At 38.0% G+C, this 23,984-nt stretch overlaps 1 protein-coding gene across 3 annotated transcripts in view; it reads right to left on the bottom strand.

Moving 5' to 3' along the window:
• Nucleotides 1–22,623, bottom strand: part of GRID2 (glutamate ionotropic receptor delta type subunit 2) — a gene marked incomplete at both ends in the record, with an annotated part of 1,377,541 nt that extends 1,354,918 nt beyond the window's left edge. For all 3 annotated transcript variants that reach the window (XM_082652914.1, XM_082652913.1, XM_082652915.1), the window contains one exon: nt 22,536–22,623. In XM_082652914.1, the coding sequence (XP_082509040.1) occupies nt 22,536–22,623 (88 nt within the window). The remainder of the gene's footprint in view (nt 1–22,535) is intronic.
• Between the last annotated feature and the right edge of the window lie 1,361 nt (nt 22,624–23,984).

The raw sequence follows: 23,984 nt of genomic DNA, 5'->3' as shown, positions 1-23,984 counted from the left end.
TGAGAGAAATACAAATGATTGAATTGCGTTCATACATGATTGTGAAAAACAGTGATATAATTGTATAGACATCATCTTTTGCTTCTTCCTCTTTCTAATAAATGCCAACATTTTTATGGAGAGGGTTAGAAAGAAGCCAAAGGGCACAACTCTGTACTATCAGCTTCCTAGATAACCAGGGCCCACAGAACAAAGCATTTGAGACTTTAGGTTCTGACCCACTTGTTATACTTAACCACTTAGGATTGTTATTCTTGGAATACTGATTATTTACAGTTAACCATCATGGATGGTAACATACAAACATGAGAAAGATGACTATTATCCAGTACACATACACAAAGCAAACCTTTACCCAGGATTAGAAACACCTAGAGAGTGAACTCTTTAAGAATTATGTGATATAGTTACTTATTCCAGCTCCAAGCCCAATCTCCTTTTTCAGCTTCCAATAGAAATGATTAAAGAATAGTTAGCAAGAACATAAAGGTGAAACATGAAAACCACAAATTAATGCTTAGAGAAGAACACTTTCCAGCAGGTATTAACTACTTTGGGCTATAAGAGTTAGAAAAGGATGTCCCTGAAAGATCCATTTTTTAATATGTACTTCTGCTTCTTAAGTTCTATGCTGAACATCCAGAAAAATGTTAGTTTGAATTCCCTATGATAAAGATTTTTCTCAGGTCACATTTTATTATGTTCTTTGTAACCATTAGCATAAAACTACCTTTCAAAACAAGAAAATTCAAAACCAAACAAAGGAAAAGTGCAAGTTTAATGCTATAACTAATTTAGTATTCAATCCACCCTTTCTAGTGAAAGAGAAACCAGTGTCTTCGGCACGATTACTTGAGAAGCTAACAGAGGTTACTACAAATGTAGTAAGAATATTATCGCACATAACAAAAAAAGAATTATCATCATTTTCCTAATGAACACAAGTGGATTATACTGTTATTTCTTCTGAATGTTAACTTTCAACCATCTTGGGTGAACCTCAAAAAGTTCCATTCAGCAAACCTCTGGCCTACTGAATCACATATCCGGCTGACATTAGCTGAACTGACCTATCAGTCACTCGCATGCACCCTTTCCCTGCATCAGAATTCCTGCAGAGAAGAGCATTTAACATGGCACAGGATGAAGTCCTTGTCTTGTTCCAGCAGAGACGTGGACCACATGCAGCTGTTAGACATTCTATAAAGGTCATTCTCCCTCTTGAATTTGTGTATTATTTGTTTTTGTTCTTATTCAACACTTGACACTTCTCCTTGTCTCTACCTTTGTACAGCTCCTTTTCAAGTAGATTAGCATTTATCACTTTATATATTAACATACCTGGGTGAAGCACATTTTAAATATGTTGGTAAAAGGAAGCTTTTCTTTCCTTTTTTTCTTTCCTGATGGCCCTTACCTTAACACAGTGCATCATCCTACCAAATATAAAAATGACTTGTTGCAAATGATGCACTATGTCCTTCTTTTCCCACTTTGTACACCACTTTAATCATCATAATTTTCTTTTAATTCCTTTCTATTCCACACATGAGAGGGGAAGCAAAAGAAGAGATGTTCAGAAAGAATGTCTGAAATGTCTGCTAGATTCGAAGAAAACAAAGTTTCAGGAAAGAATACATTAAAACATATCTAAAACTTTCATTTTTTAAAATGTGAAATTAAAACAGGTATATAATTTCTGTGAAATAATTAAATTAAGTAAATTTATTTTTCGTAAGAGAAGAATGTTGGCCAAATGTTTTATGTAGGACGTGGCTAGCTTAACCTAAAGACCTGGCCAAGGAAACATGGCCAACTAACAACTCCCATCTCTCAGTGGAAAATAAGGTAAGACAGGAATATATGTGAAACATGTCTGGCTACTCCCTGGCATATGATCTACTCTAAAATGAGGGTCTGAGTGAGTTTTTCCCAGCGGGGACCAGAGATTGAGAGGGCATAAAAACTCTATCTAGAATTACAGGCAGGAATGTCCCTAAGCACAGATATTTAATTTTCTAGAAATAATGTGAAATGAAGACTTATGCCAACTTCAAGTACTTGTGTAACGTACCAATAATCAACTGAAGACAAGTTAACAGATACTTTAAAAAGATGCAGACAATGAGTCTAATAGTGACTTTTTCTTTTTTATTAATCAATGATACTGTATGACTCAGGGGAAAAAAGCAAAATAAAACAATAGCCATTTGTAAAACACCAACAACCTGGGTTAATTTTTTAGTAACAACTCACTAGAAGAGATTTTGCTCTTTTTTTTCTTTCAAACTAATGAAAAATCAAAATCAAGGCTACAATAGTATTATAGAATGTGGTGAGAAATGCATGGGGTACCCTGCATTGCACTGATTAGAAAATCAGAGAGGGCTCTTAAGAGAGTATCTGGCTTCTTGTTCGTAAAGTGACTATCAGAGATAAAAAGAGCATGGGTTGCATGGAATAGATACAAACCCAGTGAAAACTATTCTCTAGACATAATAAGGGAAGAAATGAGGATAGGTGTCAGACCCTATTATTATCTATATTCTGTGACTGAGTGAAGTTTGACAAATTATATGGTAATGCTAAACTTCCCTTAATCTCATCTGCAAAATGGGAATGATGATAGTACCAGCATTATTAGGGTTATTGTAATAATTTAATGAGATAATATCTACAAAGGGTTTGCAACAATGATTTGCATATTGTGAGTGCTTAATAAATGTCATTCTAATTACTGGTTCTTATATATAATTATGAATAAAAAATTATATGTTATTCTTGGGACTTCCCTGGCGGCACAGTGGTTAAGAATCCGCCTGCCAAAGCAGGGGACACGGGTTCGAGCCCTGGTCCGGGAAGATCCCACATGCCGCAGAGCAATGAAGCCCGTGCACCACAACTACTGAGCCTGCGCTCTAGAGCCCGCGAGCCACAACTACTGAAGCCTGCATGCCTAGAGCCTGTGCTCCTCAACAAGAGAAGCCACCGCAATGAGAAGCCCGCACACCACAACGAAGAGTAGTCCCCGCTCACCGCAACTAGAGAAAGCCCACGTGCAGCAACGAAGACCCAATGCAGCCAAATAAATAAATAAAATTTTTTTAAGTTATATATTATTCTCATTTTAGAGAATGGATTTAGTCTTTTCACTACATCCTTTTGTTATATTCTATAATATTGTTGGAGTAGGTAATCAAAAAGATGTGACCACCAGGTGACTCGCAAGCTGGACACGGGCAATGGGAGACTCCCTACCCACTTTTCCTGTCCTTGGAATGTGTGTTCCACTTGACTTCTCCCCTCCCAGAGGCTGCTCCAAGGATACAGCCTTGAAATCTAAATGTGCTGTTGAGGTTATCTGAACTGGGTACGTGACTGAACTCAGTTAAAGCCTCCGATATACAGAACTGAACCCAGTAAAGGCATACAGGCATACCTCATTTTATTGGACTTCACTTTATTGTACTTTGCAGTTATTGCACTTTTTTTTTTTTAACAAATTGAAGGTATGTGGCAACCCTGCGTCAAGCAAGTCTGCAGTGCCATTTTTCCAACAGCATTGGTTCACATCATTGTCTCTGTGTCACATTTTGGTAATTCTCACAATATTTCAAACGTTTTCATGATTATTACATGTGTAATAATAATAATATTTGATCTGTGATCAGTGATCTTTGATGTTAATATTGCAAAAAGATTATGACTCACTGAAGGCTCAGATGATGGCTAGCATTTTTTAACAAGAAAGTATTTTTAATGTATGTACATTTTTTTAGACATAACGCTATTGCACACTTAATAGACTACAGTATAGTGTTAACATAACTTTTATATGAACCAGAAAACCCCCAAAATTCGTGTGACTCTCTTTATTGTGATATTCAATTTATTGTGGTGGTTCTGGAACCAAACCCACAATATCTCCTAGGTATACCTGTAAACTTTTTAAGATTCTTTGGGGTGGGTGCAGCCACCCAAGACAAACTTGTAATTAATTTCCCTTGCTTATTAAACCTGCCACCCAGCAATCTGTAGTGGTCTGACTTTTTTTCAGTCTCTCCCTGTCCTTCCTATAGTGGCTGGTTTCAGATTAAACCGGGAGGCTCCCAAGATGTTTAAGAAGCAACAAGTATCCTTTGGGTGTTTTCACAGAGATGAGGCAGGACTAAGGGGACTATATCTATTTATTACATTCATGATAGTGGCACCCAAGGTGGGCAAATTAGATCAATGACCCCTCTATACACTACAGAAGCACTTCAGCTGTATTTTATTTTGAATAATGGTAATTCTAAATGTACAATACAATAAAAGTCCTTTTTCATTAAAGTAACTTTAAATTAAAATTAAATTGTGGACTTTACATTCATTGTTCTATACAAATTGTGCTGATTTGGCCTCAAATGCCCAAATAATTTACTGACCTTTAATCAGTTATAAACCTGTGGAGCTGGCTCTATTGATTAAACTCACATTAATAGGTCAATTCTAGAAGACAAGCCTAGTTTAACTGAAAAGAAAGAACAATTAGTAAATCAGTACCGATACGTAAAACTACCAAGAGAATTAAGTGCTTACCAAATCACTGTGACTTCTCTTTCCCTTTATTTTCTCATTAATACACGATTTTTCCCCACAGAATTTTTTTACATAAGCACGGAACATGCAAAATAAACATGTCAGTACAGTAAATACTAGGAGGTTTAGGCAAAAAGTGGATGCTAATATTAAAATAAAATTAGAAGGTAATTAATTAATTGATTATTAAAGCATAGACATTAAAAATAAGAAAGTAATATGAGTTGAACAGATTATGACTTTAAAGATATAAAAAGTATAGGGCTTCCCTGGTGGCGCAGTGGTTGAGAGTCCGCCTGCCGATGCAGGGGACGCGGGTTCATGCCCCGGTCCGGGAAGATCCCACATGCCGCAGAGCAGCTGGGCCCGTGAGCCATGGCCGCTGAGCCTGTGCCTCCGAAGCCTGTGCTCCGCAACGGGAGAGGCCACAACAGTGAGAGGCCCACATACCAAAATATATATATATATATATATATATATATATATATATAAAGTATAAAGTTAGGTGGATTTGAAAGAAGACTTAAAGAAGGGTCATGTCTCAAAATGGATCCAGGCAGCAGAAAGATTCTGAGCTTTTAAGTAACTAAAAACACCTCTATTTTATGAAAGTTCTGGAGTAAAAAATAAAGAGGATTTAAAAATCCATAAATTTGTTTCAGGTGTTTTGTCATATTAAGCAAATAACAAATCTCTTTGAGTTTGAAAGTGAGGATATAAATAACCAATATTTTCATAAGACAGTTTTCCTCTTTACTTGACATAATTACAAAAATCAATTAACTCTAGCCTCAGGATATTTGGCAGATGTGCACAAAAGAGAAATAAAATGTACAATTAATCACAACTATTATATTTATGAAATTTTGAGGGAAAGCAGAGAAGAAAGAGGAAAGCAAACAGTTATTTATTGAAAACTCATTCTGGGACTTCCCTGGTGGTGCAGTGGTTAAGAATCCGCCTGCCAAAGCAGGGAACGTGAGTTCGACCCCTGGTCTGGGAAGATCCCACATGTCACGGAGCAACTAAGCCTGTGCGTCACAACTACTGAGCCTGCGCTCTAGAGCTTGCAAGCCACAACTGCTGAACCCACGTGCCTAGAGCCCGTGCCCCACAAGAGAAGCCACTGCAATGAGAGGCCTGCGCACAGCGACCAAGAGTAGCCCGTGCTCACCGCAACTACAGAAAGCCTGCACACAGCAACGAAGACTCAACGCAACCCAAAAAAGAAAAAGAAAAAAAAAAAGAAAACCATTCTGTGCCAGTCTTGTTTTATTTTTTCCAATTTATCTTATTTATTTAATTTACTTTTCATCTGTCTCTTCAAGATAGGTGGTTATATCTACATTTTATATATGAAAACACTAAGGTTGAGAATGTTGAAATAAACTGTTCAAGAATGATTAAAAACCAAGGCAATGAAATATATGCACAGTAACATGTTTTAGTACAGAGAGATTTAAACTTTGTAAATCTTAGAAGAATTGAGTTCCAATCTGAGTTTGGGGAGAGAAAGAGGGGATAGAAAGGAGAGAGAGTGAGGAAGAGTGGAGTGCGTAGTCTGAGGAATAGGGTTTGGATCTGGGCTAGACTGCTGGGCTCTAAATTCTGGGAGAATTCCTAGAAGAGGGTATATATATGCTTCCTGTCCCTAGCAGCTTATGGGAATAGTTCCCCAACAACTGGGTTAGCTACCCCTCACATTATATTAGCAGGCTTCAAAGAAATTAATTACTCTACGGCAATATAGTAGAGCACAGGTAAAATGGACCTTATGTTAATGAAAACAATTATCCAGTTTTACATAATTGGGCTATTTCTATCTCTTGGCCAATAGCCTACATTAAAACTTCTTTGGTGATGTGAATAGAATTACTTTTTTTTAGTAAAAATTATGCTTAATAGACTATTCAAAAATGCCTATCTATGCAGCATTCACCTCACTTAACCTCTTAATTTGCTCATCAGCAAAACGAGGACTCTGGACTATAGACAATTTCTAATATTCCTCCCAACTATGAGAATCCATGCTTATATATTTTCTACAGTGAGGATGACCTAAGGAACAGGGTCAGCCCAAGCCTAAAAATCGCCACTGATAAAGAAAGGAGGAAAGCCGCAGTCTCCTTTGGAGCACAGTTGGAAAAAGATGCTCTCAATTCCAGTTCCACATTTGGAAACCATAGAAACTAATAACCAGGGCACCAAAAGTGAAGAAAAGGAGATAAGGTTTATATGAACTACGCTATCAAGGGAAGAGCAAAAGTGTGAAGGTAAGAGGCCAATGCAGGGCATCACATGATCATTTCTTGAGGTAAAACCAGACTCCGGAACAGAGAGAAAGGAAAGGAAGGTTAAGAGAATCTAATGACTTTTATACCAAATTGCAGGGCACACTTCTGAGAGTGAAGGTTGTAGAGGATGACTCAATTGGATAAAACAGTAGTTATAGTGTAATTAACTTAAAATCACAAACCAATATTTTATGCTTACCCCCTCTAAGAAAAAAATTAATATGCACCTTTGAAACTTTAACTGTTAAGGCTATCCTCCTCTTCTTTGGAGTATTTGCTACTCTATTATGTATTTTCATAAAAAATAAAAATTGCCAAAAATCTTGTTTAGATGATGATTTCTTCTTTTAGGATGCAAAAATGAAGCAAATTTAAATCTTTGTTGTAAACTGTCTTTATATTTCTGAGAACAATTCACTCCATGTCCTTTATTTAGTTCCAGAGACACAGCATCTGAGGTTAGTTGTGAATTTATGCAATTGCCAATATCCAATGAGTTTTGCTAGGAGCAGCAGTCAAACAGTAGATAGGGAGAATGGTTGCAGAAGAATAAAGGGAGCAATTACAGATGCTAATGTCTGATATTTTAAAAATCAGTTAAATATGTTTGTCTGAACAAAGAGAACCTACACTACTTAGCTATTGTTCCTCTTTTCTGCTGCCTGTGAAGAAAAGTGCTCTAAGTAATTAAAAATAAAAACAAAACTTCAATCTATTTCTTTGATCAGCATAAAAGACCTAGATAAGAGGAAGGAACAACCTGTTGCTAAGACAGAATCACTGCCTATTGAGGCTGGGCCAAAATACAAGCTAATCACATGCCTGCAGTTAGGGCTCTGAAATGAGTGCAGCCTTGTCCCTGTTTGCCTCCAGTCGGCCTTAGTTTGTCCCTTTCACCCCAGCAGAAATCTTAACACCGCCATTTTCACTTTCAAAAGAGTCCCAGTTTGGATAATCGATTATAAGATTACCCTATTCCAAATGAAAGGGTGTGGCCAGACAAGGCATAGCTAAAATATCAGTGTCAGTGATAACAAATAACATTCTATTTCATGTAATTTGAGAGTGAAGTATCATCTTTAAAGGAATACTTAACCTTAAATTCAGTCACTTTAAGAAAGACTTTCAACTTTGATTTATATGTTGTAAAAAGGCAGAGTTGTAAACCTGAATTAATATTTTAGGAACAGAGGATAAACAGGGAACCCTATCTGAGGTCAGGCATGGGATCCACTTTCTAAAGCTCAACCCAGACCCGGGACCCTGACTGTCAGTATAGTTAAATTGCAAGTTATGTCTCCTGAAGTATGAACACTGACAATTTGCGTGGTCCACAAATCCATATTTTAAATGTTACAACTGCTTATCCTTATAACAGATGAAGTGGAGAGGAAGCAGGGGCAGGAAAACTTGAGACTTTCAAAGTCTCATCACTTTTCCAAAGACTTCAGAGCTATGAAGTGGTAAAGTGACCAAGGCAAGATTTGAATATATAACTTGGACATCAAATCGAGTTCTTCTATTTCTGGTACTATACACTGCTCTGACTCTTTAAGAAACAAAAATTACCAATCATCATGATTTTTTACTAAGTCAAATCATTCAGGTTATTCTTCACCGATTCTAAATTTCTCATCCCTTAACCTACTCTAAAACCAACAAGAGAGCCTGAGAGAAAGACTGAGAAATGCCAGAAGCCTTCCTCCCCACTGGAGCACTCCACTTTCCATCCTTGGGTCTCACACAATGGATCAACTTAGGAAGAACAAAATAGAGTAAGATGGCAAAATTAAGTTCCAATAATATCACACCTAAACTGTTTTGACTGGATTAAGCGTTGACAGTATATTATAAAAACAGGCTGAAAAGCTAGACTCTAAACAATAACACGAAGACAGAAAGAAGACTGGCTTTTATCTGGATCTACTCCATTTCACTCTTCAGTTCAACCAGTGTTTTTACACACATGCAGACACACTGCTTCTTCTTTCACATTCTTCTGACTGCAGATCCATGTTTTCAAACATTTCTTATCTGAGAACACAGATCCTTAACCATGAAGTAGAGTCTTCTGAGACACTTAAAAAACGAGGCCTGAAGTCCCAACGAGATCCCTTTAGTCCCATTTCAGGCTTAGTCCCATTTCAGGCTTTGCTTCACCATCCTAGGAGGACAATTTTCCTTCCCTTCAGCTAATTATGTTTGCAGATAATGTGTAACTAAAGAATACACAATTTTATGGAAATATTTTTACCCTTCCATGTAATTCTATTAATTTACATAAGGGAATTCTACTTGCAATATTCACTAGAAGAGCAATCACGCACAAGAAATTAAAATTATCATATTTTTATTTTACCTTTGATAACCTACCATTTTGTCAAAGATCACTCCATTTTAAAGTTGTTTTGATTGGCAATGGATATCAAATAAATTAACAGCACTAGTCTCTTAATATTAGTCCCAGACCCTGATTAAAAATATGTATGGTCAAAAAAAAATATGTATGATCATATTAAGAAATGAGAATACAGATATACACTTTTAAAAGTCAGTGATAATACTGAAGTAACAATTTTGTACTGTTAAACAAGCACACACAGAAACTAAAAATCATAAGGCCCTTGCAGAACTACTATTTTCTGAATATAAGTAGCTGAAAAATATTTTAAATTATTCACATTTTAAATAGGAAATAACACTATGAGCATTGGATTGAGGGAAAAGTTAAAAAAGAATGACCAGAAAAACACTGTTATCATTTTTAGATTAAAACAGCATTGAGAGCACTATGGAGAATGTGACTTTTTTATTCTCCATTTGAGGCAGGAAGGGGGGTAGGGATTGGGAAGCTGCTGTCTGGGATATAACACCTCACTATCATGCCAAAATAATTTTGAGTTCAATCCAGATTCAGTTTCTCTCATCTCTCTCAGTCTCCTATGTTGGTGAACAGCATGCGCCTCTACTCAGTCACTTAAGATAGTACTCGATAAATGATGTTAGACTTTCTTCTTTTACTCCCACTTCTAAAGAATGACCGAGTTGACAGAGGCAAACTCCTGGGTCTCCCCTCTAAGCAAATTTTCCTCTCCATTCCCATGTGCAGTTGCTGGGCACAGCCCTGCACCAAAACATAACTGGACTACTGCCAAGGTCTTCTCCGCTCTCCACCTACCACACTGCCACTATAAAGAGCTTGTAACACAAGGCTGGGCATCCCTTAGCCTAAATTATTTACAGAATTCCCATGCACCTCATAGGGATTTTCCTAACTTTTAACCTCCTCTGTTGCCATAGCCTCCACTGTTACAATGTTTCTTCCAAACAGAATTGCTTACCATTTCCCTCTTTTGCCAGACTGTAACTCCATGGTTTTGGCAGCAGTGTGTTCCAGGTCAGGTACTGCTTTCTCATGACAGTGGTGAACAAACTTCATTTTTCTATGAGGGCCAATGTATATGGTAGGATAACTTATACAGTCCACCTTTTTTTTCCACTCAAACTGAAAAGAGTCATATATATTAACGAACACTGCATGTATAGCCATGTGCTTCCCAGTTTCTTTTCAAAAGTACAATATTCAAATTCTTCCTTGTGGCCTATAACATAGCATCAGCTAGAAACCAACTGGGAACATACAATATAAATGCTCAGTACACAATTTGTATTGATACGAATGTCAATCCAACCGTTTTTACAAAATTACCTAAAGCGTTTAAGAAGTATAGCTGAATGAAATCCATACTGTCTTTAAAAAAAAAAATCACCATAGGCATGACCCTCGGAACTGAGCTAATCACAGGGGTCCTGGCTATCAGCAGCAATAGCCCTAAAGGGCACTCTTTTCCCAATAATAATAATAGTCTTCATCCTGCTCCCAGACTGTCATTCAGAGTATTCTTCTTTGGTGGCCTGGAAGCTTCACTTCTCTTATAATCTCAGCAGCCAAAAGCAAGTTCTAGCTTTAGAATCTGTGCAGTATTTTGAGAAAATGAAACTTCTCAACAAGCCTGTGCATATGAGCATTCAGGGGCTGATTTTCCGGTTTATGGATTATCTAAAACCCTTTGCTCCTTCCTTGCTTTTGGCCATTTCACTGCTCATTAGCATTGTCACTGAAGGATAAACAGGAAAAATAAAAGGAAAGAATCAGAGCAGCCAGTTTTGCTATGTATTAACCACTTATCAACCACAACAAGAACTCTTGTGGAGAAGAAGTAGTATTGGACAGTTAGTTTTTGAACTATCTGTTATTTTTCAATTTCCAATGTTTGTCCTATTCTTAACACCTACATAATTAAAAGTTGGCATAAATATGTTTTCCCAACAATACTTATTCCATTTGTAAAGTTAACTAATTTTACTTTTTCTGTGAGGCAATTTTCTTCTTTTGTTTGCTACAGTATAAAACTGTCATTTTCATTGATGTTTTATACATCTAGAAGAAAGTACAAATTAGTAATATGAGATAATAGTATACTTATAACTTCAAAACTAAGAGAAAAAAATTAAATGTAATTTAATTTCTCCATACCCAAGAAACCAAGTTTAATGGAAATATCTGATATGTGGCAGTAAATCTAGAAAGGATCTCATTAGTTTTATTAATTACAAGATAACTGGATCTTAAAGCCATCTCCTCTTTTACTTGACCTAATAGCGTAACTACTGACATCCACAGGAAAGGAAAAAAAAAGAGGAAAAGAGGTAAACGGCAGAGACTTTCCCTTAGCTCTGACTATGGCATGACTGTATCGACTCTGTAGCCTATAGGCAAAACAAGGTTAATGATTAACCATCAGGAAGCTGAGTAAAGAGTTTTCTGTTATAAATCAAGACCTTCTGCAAGTGGTAATCTCCTTATCCCAATTATAATCTTTTTTCTGAAATACATGTTTGCTTTATGGCACCCTTAAGGGCACCATAAAGGTGGCATTTATTGAATTATCACATACTCCAGTGCCATAATAGACCACAGTCATCCAACTATGAGTCCTAAATTGCTCTACTTTCAGCTTCCTAATGTACAATATTATCTCAGACAGCAGATATACTTAAAAATTCTTAAAGGATGGGAAAACATGTCTTATATGAATACATACTGAACTGTGCACATATAGTAAGCACTGAATCAAAAAAATTCACATGGTTTTCACGTAACCTTAAAAATATTTTTTCTGCAAATAGAATATGAGGATGTAGATCATGACTTCTCAGTGTGACAATAATGAATTACAAAAAATGTACAAAACCCATCATGACTACACCACCAGGAAACTGAAGAGTAATCCCCTCAACTCTGTGCATGAGCCACCTACCACACTAAAGAAGTGTTTTTTTTTTTTTTTTTTAACGATTTTGTTAAGAAGAAATTTATAATGGTTTTCATAAAGGGCATGCCTCCTCTGGGCTATGCTGAGAGTTGCTGGTATTTCTAAAAAGAAAATTGACTGGTTTCCTGTTATCACCATTCAAAGAAGCAACAAAGAAGAAATATGGACTGAAGGGCAAGATAGTAATTGCCACTGCACCTCTAACACAATTTTATCTGTTGTCAGATTGCAGAAATTACAGAAGGAAGAATTAGTCTTCCAGATTTTAATTCACCATGAACCACATGCAACAGAACAACAGACCTGACTCTCTTTTTCCAGTTTAGCTCCAAAGGTATTACCTAGCCTTCAGTTTTTAAGATAATAAGCCTATCTAAAATGTGCTCCTCATGGGGCCTGTCATTTTAATGATATCAAGGTTAAGTATACTAAGCACTTCACCAATTTTAGTGGCCCATTCCAACTTAAATTTGGATTTAAATCTGCTAAGCATTTCCTTCAAACAATTGTATTTCACCACCCAGGAAGTTATGAAGTAGCAAGTTTAAAATATCTTTTAATGTTATATACTTCATTAATTATATTCTTCAGCTCCAGCCATAACACAGCATGCCTTCTTTAACAGTCACTGCTGTGCCCAAACCACAGGACTCCTATCCCCTCACTGTTAATGTATTCTATGTTTATACGTCAATTAATAGATGTAACCAAGCAGAAACCACCATGTGATATTCATATTACATTGTTTCCATGAGACAAAATGTTTTTATGGAGGAGATAGTACAGGAAATGACAAAGAACACAGAAAAATATCATTCATCTGTTATTGGCATTCTTATTTTAATACAAAATTAATTATTTTATCTGCAAAATCAATACATAACAGTGTATTAATAGGAGACCAATAAAAGAACTGAGATGCATTTTCAGAAGGCTGAATTCTGAGGTTAGAAAATGTGGAACACTTTTTTTCCTCATTTTCACCTATGTCTAAAGATCTGTCAGCTATGGTATAGCACAAATAGAAGTGAAATTTCCATAAAAGGAAATATTTAAATGTGTTACTGAAAATTAGTATCACATGAATTTATTTCATCTATTTAATTTCTATGTGGCAATATATACTGCCTTGTGAAAAACTATACTCTTTTAATTGTTCCAAAATGATTTTTTAAGTAAATTAAATGCATAATAGAATTTAATTAGAGGAAACCTATATTCAATACAAATGTCTATTGTAACAAGATAATTCTATGCCATTTTAATGCCATTTACATAGGAATAATGTGTGTTCCTAAAATTAGCACATTGCTAAAAGACTAAATGTTGATTCTATCTGTAATGGTATATCGCTACTCCATAAGATATAATCTACTCATAATTTCAGGTAAGAAAATTTTACTTAATTTGAGTGCTAATCTGGGAAACTGAATGAAACAAAACTGCAGAACAATTAACAGAGTCTATTTCAGAGAGGACATATAAGCTTCTTTGGCTAATTCTACTGGCATTAGCCCAGTATCACTTGACCGGAGGTTACAAAACAAAACAAAAACATCAATAACCACCAAAAAACAAAAACAAAAACACAGTTCTATTTGAACAGCTGCCATCCAAACTCAGGAATCAAATAGGTCTGAATAAAAAAGAACATTTTCTTTTGAATCCTCTTATTGAAAATTTTCTTATGATTGAACCTTTAAAAAATTACTGTATATCCCAACTCCCACCATTAAAAACAAAACCCTCCCTTTACCTCATGTTCCCACCCCACCATACCCATCTCTCCCTTAAAGCAAAACCCATGGAGTTCCTCCAGTCCCATTAAATCTTTGATTCCTTGCCAACCTGTATTTTGTCCCTTCAGTCTACTGAAAGCAATTCTGTCAAAGTCATTTTTGTCCTCAACATTTCTAAACCCAGTAGTCAAGTGTCAATTTCCATCCATATAATCTGATAGGGTGTCTGATTTCCTCCTTGAAATATTTTCCTCACTTGGCTTCCAGAACACCACACAGTCCTAGCTTTCTTTCTAACTCACAGGCCACGCATCTCTCTCTTCTCCTGGATCCTCTCTGTCTCCCTGACATCGACATTTTGCAATGCCTGTGGTATATAGTCTTGGACCTCTTCTCTTTGCACGGTTATTCCTTAAGTGTGCTATCCCCTCCCATTGCTTTAAAGATCATGTCTGTAATGATGAATTCTAAATGCAAATGTTGAATTCCTAACTCCCCCCAAAATTCCAGACTAATGTAATCAACTGCCAGCTTAAATTCTCAAATTTGACGCCTAATAGGAATATCAAGTGTAATAAATGCAAATTTTGACTTTTATCTAAAACTTGATCACTGTCCCACGTTCCCAATTTTAGTCACCCACTTGCTTAGGTAAAATACCTTGGAAGCTTCATTACTTCCTCTGGATTTCTCCCAGCAGAACATTTCATCGGAAAATCCTGTTTATCTTCAAAATACATCTGCAATATTACAACTAGTTCAGCTACCAACTATTGAAATAGTCCAATTCACGACTATCAAACTGATCTTCATATTTCTACTGCCATCATTCCACCCAAGCAGAGAAGGTTATCTTTCTAAAACACAAAGCATTACGTATCGTGTTTGATCTCAACCCTCCAGTGGGCATCCTGCATACCTAGATTAAATACCATACCATGACCTATAAGCCACTATAGGATCTTCCCTAGCTGCCTCTCAGACCTTATTTCCTTCTACTTCCTGCTTTGGTCATTAAACTCCACATTTGCCCCACACTGACTCTTAAGATGTTCCTTAAATGAATTAAGTAGATTCCTTAGTGTCTTGTCTCATGGCCATTGCCTTTGCTATGCCCTCTGGCTGAAATCCTTTTTCATCAGATATCCACATGGCTGATTTCATTTTTTTTTTTTTAATCAAGTCTCTGCTCGAATGATCATCTCCTCAGAAGGTCTTACTAGATGACCCTACTCGAAATAGGGTGTGATTCCTTCATTTTTCTTCATAGCATTTATCAGTAACTGACATTACAACTTGTATATTCTTCTTTATCTGGTTGCCACCCCCATGAGAATGTAATTCCTTAAATACAAGGACATAGGTTACTTATTCGACATTTTAATTCCAGGACCTAAAAACAGTAGTTCATAGAGAGTAGGTTCAGAATAAATGTCTGTTGAATGATAGAATATTCTCCCACTGAGCACACATACTACATATTGTTAATAATGCCTACCTTACCCTGTGGTTTCAGGGTAACTAGCTTCTAGAATTATGATTTTGATAATGAAGCAAACATCTTTTTAAGATTAGTTGGGAAAAATCAAGCACTCAGAGCAATAAAGTGAAATTATTCATTTTAAAAACATTACTTTGAATTATTTGGGAATGAAGAAAAAAGTTTAAGAACTGTTGTTTTAATAAAATTAATAACTTGATCTTTTTTCATGTATAAAATATGTTAATAAGGACCTTGACTACAGAGTGATTTAAAATTTTTTAACATACACAGGGAGGCCTTTTGGTATTTAGTTCCTTGTGCTTGCCTCTAGGCTTCCCTCTATTCACTCAAGAAAGCTTTCAATGGGTCATCCTAGCCTCAGCTTCACATTTGATAACCACTTGGTTAACAACAGCAGGGTAAAAGCCGGAATACCTGAAGAACACTGAAGAAACACTGGCTATTTCTTTTATATGCTACATTTTTGAGTGGTGCCAAACGTATGCTAATATTCCTGGTGTGCTTGGAGTTGGCAAATTCTAAAGGCTCCTGTAGTCCATGCTGGTTAGAACATAAGACTACTCATTCCTCCAGTCAGCCTTAATGTACGCTAGTATTGTGGGATACGCTAGCACTGTATGTAACATCTTAGTATTAACGCTAGAGAAAACAAAAACAAAATGTAAAACAAAGAACAAACCCAGCTCTCTCTTCTGATGCTGAAGTTATCTAGAATAGCTGATGAACAAATATTAATTCTTGTTCACACCAAGAAAATCTTCATTCTAAGGGATCCTTAATTTGAATGATTAAGGTTTTATGCTCCATTTATTTCCCCTTGTATTTTTTTTTAATTCACTCTAAACCTAACTATTAAAAATAGCTATATGAACCACACTTGACTGTATCTCTTCCCCCAATTCCTCAAACACAGGAATTTGTCTTCATTTTAGGTCATATAATTGTAGAGCTTAAATGAACATTAGTCTAAGTCTTGTTTTAGGATTGATAAAAATGAAGATTAAAGAAAATAAGTAACTTCCCAATATTGCTCAGTTAGCTATCTATAAAATTGGTAGTTAGCCCCAAACCCTCTAAATTCTAATCCAGAACATGTTTACTAAGACTTACATCTCCAATTTTTCACATTCATCTGAAATTTGTGTCCACATCCAAATGCTAAAATTCACCTATTTAAATGACCTAAATCCACAGATGTCCTCTTAATAACCAATCATAGAATTACGTCAGTATGTTTCCCCGTACCCTTTTGACATCCATCTGATCACTTAATTTTACTCTGAATTTTTAATAGCACATTATTCCAACGAGTTTATTAATTAATACTGGCACAGGGCAAGGTCTACCATAACATGATAACCGGTTCATTCATTTAACCTAGTATTCCATTCTCTAATTTTGTGGCTTTGCCAATGTAAAAACTAATGTATCAGATTAAAGGTGACCTAAGTTTCATCCTCCGTTAGTCTTATTATAGGATATGCTAGAAGGAAGATCTTGCCTCTTAAACAAATTAAATAAACAGGAAAATTACTACTTGATAAAAGACACTGGTTTTATATTACTACACAAATCCAATGGCACAAATCCGATGGTAGTGGTGGTGGTAGTAGTATGTGTGTGGAGGAAATTAATTAATACATGAAACTTAATATTTTCCAGGCTAAAATTATCTGAAAACATATATGATCCTGCACAAAAGTCAGTGGTTGACATTTTTTAAATATATTTATATTTGTGCCCGTGTATTTTTTCCATAGCTCTGTGTGTTTCATGTGACAAACATCAATCAGTTTGGGACCTTAAATATTCCATAGGTAAGCAGTTACTAATATCTGTTTACACCAGCATTATTAAGCATATCTGAATACTATTTGGTGTCTTAGATTTTTCCACAGATAGTATTAGCACAAGAGTATATTTCTGTTGTACTTTAAATTTGTGAAATAGTTACATCACTAGATCTAGCAATCTATCTAGAGAACACAGAATGTTGATATGCCCTAGAATTAAATTCTTACAAGAGTCAGGGATAATATTTCTTTTGTTGTTGTTGTTATTTTTTGAATTTTTTTTATACAGCAGGTTCTTATTATCTATTTTATAAATATTAGTGTATATATGTCAATCCCAATCTCCCACAGGGATAATATTTCTTTTTCTGGTTTGAAAATAAAAACCACTTGTATCTTAGAGCATCACAATCCTCATTAAATGGCATTTTCTTTTTCTGAGAACTAAAAAAAATAGTTCCTGGGATTTTCAAGTAGGACTACAAAGGAACAGCTCAGAATGCAGTGACACCTAATGGCAAAGCTCTCTTTATAGGGCACAAATGTATTTTCTAATAAACATTATATTTTTAGTCAAACTAAGTATTGCTACTCACCAATACGTTATTATCTGAAATACCATGAAAATCCAATAGCAGTGCCAAATACTTCACTTTTTAATACTAAAATAATATATGCAGGTGAAGGGATACTAACCTTCTGGATTAAAAGTGTGGTTTTAAAATTACAATATCTCTTTGAGATAAAATTACAGCATGATAAACTTAGCCTTGGAGATTAGAATTAAATATAATACATCTCCCATTACTCATAACAATCTCAACTGGTTTCTATTGCTGGATAAGTTGAAAGTTAATGACCTTGATTTTTATTCATATTTGAATTAGAATTTACAGGAGATATTTACTGGATGTACATTTCACTTGGAGTAGAAAGCAAAGTTCCTCAGTGTAATGGCTTATTAGTCATGTCACAGTTGATATTGTTTATTAATAACACTGTCTAACTTAATGCACATCTGAATTGCACTTCAAACAACTGTATTATTGATACAGAAAGACATACCTCATAAAATATAACCTCATTGTAAATTTAGAAGCTACTTCTTAATACTTTCTAGAAGTTTACACTATATGTTATCCATAACTCAGGGAGCAAACAACTACTGTAAATAATAAAAGGATAACTTAAATCATTGAGATATCCCATATAGTGCAGGATCCTTGATGACTCTTGAAGGCTATCATTAACCAATGCAAATCATGTAAGGAGTTGAAAAAGAAACAATTTTACAGAAGACACAGTACAACTTCTAGAAATGCTTCTACATTCTATATTTGATAAAAAGTCCTCAGTGTGCCAGTAATGAAAACTAATGCTTTAAATTTGCCATCTATTATTGTTTATAATGTGGTGACACATCTTATTCACCCACCAATTTTGTACTTTAAACTTTCTCATAATGAAAATATTCTGTGAATTGTCTTAGGCTTCTCAAACATGTCATAGTTTATGACCTCAGAGGACAAAGTATCATTTGCTTATGAGAAAAACATGAATAAGGGTTTCATTTCTATTTCCTGTTGGCATAAGGTATTTTACTATGACTGATAACAATAAAAACATGCTAGTGATTTTTATAATATATGAATAAGTACACTTGAGTGTTCCCTTGCAGAGATATATAACTGAGGATAGCTCATTTCAATGAGCTGGTACAGGTACAGGTACCAGATATAGAAATGAGCACACATTAAACTGTTAAAACATGAGATCCTCCGTATTAGATATGAAGCAAAACACAAACTGTGCAGTTGACTGGAAATGAAACCTAATCCCTGCTTAATTAAAGCAGTGCTCTAAACTCCCGTTGTGTATAGGGAGTAAAGAGTGTGGGACGACTGATGTATGAAGAAAATAGCAGTCAGCATGGCTAATCTCAAAGACTTTGGAGCTTTCGAGCTACATAAATCAGAGTGACTTTTGAATAGCCTCATGGAACACAATATCATTACCATTCCACTCATGACTTTCTGGTTCTTCCTACAGCATGCAGATCATCAGGAAACTTCTAAGCAATCAAGTAATGGGGGTCTGATGAAATTAATCAATGCACAGGCTCAAAGTAGAAGCATAATTCAAAATTGCACAGTTTTTATATGTCAAAAGACCTTTACTTGGTGGGAGGAGGGGCAAAGAAGATCACAATTGAGGTGATTCATTTCTAAATACTGTGTGTATTGCATGTGCATGTGTATTAAACAGGAATATGTAACTATCGAGTATCTTTAAAATATGATTTAACAGAAATTCAAAGTAATTACAATATTAGTGCATTTTTGACTGAAATAAATACATTTCCATTTCAGTCATTAGTGTTTAACCATTATATCTCATCATTGTAGTGAACTAATGTGCTCAAAAAATATATATATTAGAGTTTAAAATACATAATTGACTTTATTAAAACTACCTGCATGAAATAAAAACAAAGAGAAAGAATGGACAAAGTTTTCAAACATATAATTTGGTTCAATACCAAAAAGATTCGATATTTAAAGAACCTATTAGAGCAGTGTCTTTTCATCTTTCAAGCTCGCCTGAACTACATATGGCAGCTACTGTCTACCTGAACACATCATATGAGTCTGTGAAAACCTTTCATTTCCGCTTATCTCCTTACATCTATAGAGTTGAAATATTCACTTTCCCTCCAGTGTCATCACTTTCATCCCTTTAGTCCTGAAATAATACATTCCCCATAAGCATACTTGTCACATTAGATACTTAAATGAAGACTATCACCTCCTAAAGATAATTAATTCTCTTTTCCTATTCAACCAAGTAAGTAAACTGATCCAATGAATATTAACTGGTACTTTAAAATTTTAATATGGGCATTCGGTTTTGAATTTATTATACTTTGGCCAGGGTGGGGATGGAAGGGAAAGGGGCTTCTAACCTCTGAAGTGCACATAAATTAGACTTGGTCCTTTTTTTTTTAATTTAATTTAGGAGGTTACATTTTTCAGTATATTATAAAAGATATGAAGCATTTGAAACAACCATCAATTTGCTAGCTTCATGGAAATATTAGATAGTCTATAAAAGAAGTTAATGCTCTTGTCTAATGTACTAATTGCAGTCAAATTAATTGTCTGAGAAGTAATTATTTCTTTCAGTAGTATATACATTTAATGCATACAATCAGCTTTCTAAAGAAATCTGTAATTTGTACATAGTAACTTTTGGGGGGGATCTGGTTATAAATAAGCAAGCTGTGTCACACTGACAGACAACAGAATGCCAAAGAAAAAAAATACAAGTTGTGTTCTATTTTGAAACAAATGCCCAGACTGCATTGCGAAATAGTATTCATCTAGTAGAGGACAGCAAGAGCTGTAGGTGTTTGCAAATAATGTATTTATCGTTTAGACCACAGAATAAGCAATAAAATAAGCATTTATCCACAAGCCTCCCTCCTGAGCGATGATGAGTATAAGCCAGAAACCCCTCATCATAACATGAATATAAAGGTACCATGGTAATATATATCAGCATTCCTGCTCCAGTCGTTTACAACTGGACATAAATGTACATCATTTCTTTAAGAGGAGCACACGTCATTTCTGAACTCTATCAGAACATTACTGAGACCCTCCATGAGACAATTTCTCCCTGAAAAGTTCTGAACCCACAGACACTGTTACCTCAGGCAAAACGTGACCTAGCAGACAAGCTATCTAGTGCTTAATTCACTAAACGTGTTAAGTGCAAGGTTTTCTGAATCCTGACCTCATCACCCCTTGCACAGAGATATATTCGGTTCTATTGATATAAATGATAGCGAATGGCAGACGTGTTTACAAAGACAGCCTCTGAGATCAAGAGAGGGAGCCCCCTGGAGCTGAGGGGCTGGCCGCTGTGGACTCGCACACCAGACACAAGCCTTTAGCTCAGGCAGGCACAAAGGCACAACCTCCACCTGCAGCAGGTTCCCCTTCCAGGACACACGTGTGTGTGTGTGTGTGTGTGTGTGTGTGTGTGTGTGTGTGTGTGTGTGTGTGTGTGTGTGTGTTACGCGGGGGAGGGGCAGGGGGCGGAAAGGGGAGATGCTGCGACCCATCTGTCGCCTCAATTTGCAGAGCATCAAGCCGTGTGGACACATAAAAGTCCTGCGCCCGGAAAAATTCCTCAAGGGGGGGGCCTCTCCTCAGAGCAGTAACTGAACCCCGCTGGCCCGCGGACGCGAATTTCCGAAAAGGAAATCGTCGCATTAACGCAGAAAAGGCTGCAAGAGCCGGTCTCGGTTCAGCTCTCACGGATTAACAAGTGAGAAGAGTTGGAGCCTGAAGCCGCGAGCGCTGTGCATGATAATGACGTGCAGCCCGCGCCCGCCGCGGCCAGACCCGGCCCGTCTGGGTGCCAATAGGTAGGGCCACGAGCATCTCCAAGGCGGCTCGGCGTCCTTCCCGGACTCAGGCCGCCCGTAGCCCAAGCGCCTTTGCTCTCGGCCTTGCGCTGCAACTCAGAGTTGACGGCGAGGCGAGGCCAGGCGGCTGCTCGCCAGGCAGCCCACGAGGGCGGCGCGCGCATGTGCTCCCGCGTTTCCCGAGCGCCCGGGGCCAGTCTCGCCGCCGCGCCAGACCCGGGAGCGCGAGCGAGGCAGCGCGGTGCGCGGCTCCCAGTCGCGAGCACCGCGCAGCCGAGAGGACAGGAAGCGGAGACGGAGGCTGGGGGCTCAGCCAGCAGCCCGTCACCGTCGCACGCGCTGCGGCGAGCGCGGCCCGCTCACGTTGCAAAACCACCTGTTCGATCCGAAGGGCGCTCTTCCCCACCCCCACCTCGCACCCCAGCCCTTTTCGCCTCACGGGTGACACCTCAGTTCCCTCAAAAGGTACTTTTTTTTTTTTTTAATGGAGCAAATGTACATCCGGGAAAGAACATGGAAGGTAGAGTCGATGAAACTTCTTTTCCTCACACACCAGAAGCCCCCCGCGCTCCCCGGCACGCACGCACGCTGAGGTAGATTCGAGACCCTCAAGCATACAGCCCACACTCCCCGATTCACCGCGAAACAACAGCACCAGGCAAGGTTCGAGCATCCGCATCCTTTCAGAAAGCTGCCCAAGTGTGAGGGAAGGTAGCGGGAAGGGGCAAGGAACCGAAGCCAGCGGCAACGAGCCACACAGAGGGCGGAAAGGGGGAAGGAGAGGGGGAAGCAAAGGGGAAATATCTGCGAGCCGAAACGGCAAAAGTACCCACGGGCAGCGCCAGCCCTTGCTTACCGATGTGAATGATAGAATCCGCACTCGCCGAATCCAAGGTTCGAGACCACCAGAAGGACAAAACCAAGAGCAAGGGTAAAACTTCCATCTCCGCCTATGCTGATTGTCTTTGAGGATGGATTTTCTTTCAATATTTAAAAAAAAAAGTCCAAAGAGTTTGAGGTCACGATAGTTTAGCACAGCTTTTTCTTTTCTTTTTTCTTTTTGTCCCCTTCAATTCCTGTTACCAGACCAAAGCTTTTATAATCGTCGCTGAGGAACGCAGAGCGAATAAGAGAAAGAGCCCAGGCTGAGGAAACCTCCTTAGCAAAGCCGTGTCACTTGGAGGGGAATTTTGGCATCGCCAGAGTTGTTTGCAGTTTGGCTTTTTTAAAATGTATCCAGCCTCGCTGCTCCCGGGCAGGGGGAGAGGCTGGAGCTCAGACCATCCCCATCCGTGCGCCGGGGCCGTGGGTCTCCGGTCCCAGCTCCGCCGCAACTTCCAACATACCAACCCCCTCCTCCCCGCTCACGCCGGATGTTCCCCTCCCCCTCCCCCCAAGCGAAAAAGCCCCCCTCCCCCCCCCCGCCCCAACGGCCCGCAGAGAATCACTTGTCTTCGCTGCCAAAATAAAATCTAAGTGGAAAGGAAAGATTAGGAGATTCCGAGCGGAACAGCCAGATTCCAGCAGGGAGGGGAAAAAGCCCTCTCCAAGAGGGCTGGTGAAAGTGAACTTCAAGGTAATGCAGATAGTAATGCAGAGAAAATTCCCCTTCTGCGCGAGGAGGGAGCGGAGTTCGTCAAGGCGGGCCCGGGGAGCCGGTTCGCTCGGGCGCGGTGGCGGGGGAGTTACGCCGGGCGCGAGCTGCGGGGCTGGGCCGGAGGAGGGAAGCCGCCGCGGGCCGCAGGATGCTTTTGGAGCGATTCGCCTGGCGGGATGCAGGAAGCGAGCAAGGAGCGAGCCTGGCAGCTTCAGCACTAGACCCACGTTGCCTAGAAATGGATCACCTAGGAGAACGAGCGAGCCCGCGAGAGAGCGGTGCTGTTAGGCGGAGAGAGGGGGAAACCGAGAGAGGAAGAGCTTCTCTCTAATAACCACCTCCTCCCCCTATCTGCAATACAAGGGAGAAACAAAATACTGCTCTCATTTCCCCTGGAATCTTCAACCGGGACTGAGAAAAAGGCAGGACTCTAAGAGAAAAGACGTTGACGCCTTTTTTTTTTTTTAAACGAGGTTAAAGGCAACCTAAAAAAGCCACCCCAATTATTAAACCTTGCTATCGCTATTCTCCAACAGGTATCAGACTTTTTCTAGTCTTTGCCTGGAATTAGTCACATTGCTTAAAAACAAATTAGGGACACCTGGTCACTAAGGGAAAAAGAGACCTAGAAAGCTTTTAATGAGATTTCAATTATAAAGTTATAAAAAGGAGAGGACGTGCTAATTACCTTTTATACAGTGATTTTTT

The sequence above is a fragment of the Grampus griseus genome (genome assembly GCF_964374135.1).
Source record: "Grampus griseus genome assembly, chromosome: 4".
Classification (NCBI taxonomy): Eukaryota; Metazoa; Chordata; class Mammalia; order Artiodactyla; family Delphinidae; genus Grampus; species Grampus griseus.
This window is presented reverse-complemented; position numbering and strand designations above follow the sequence as displayed.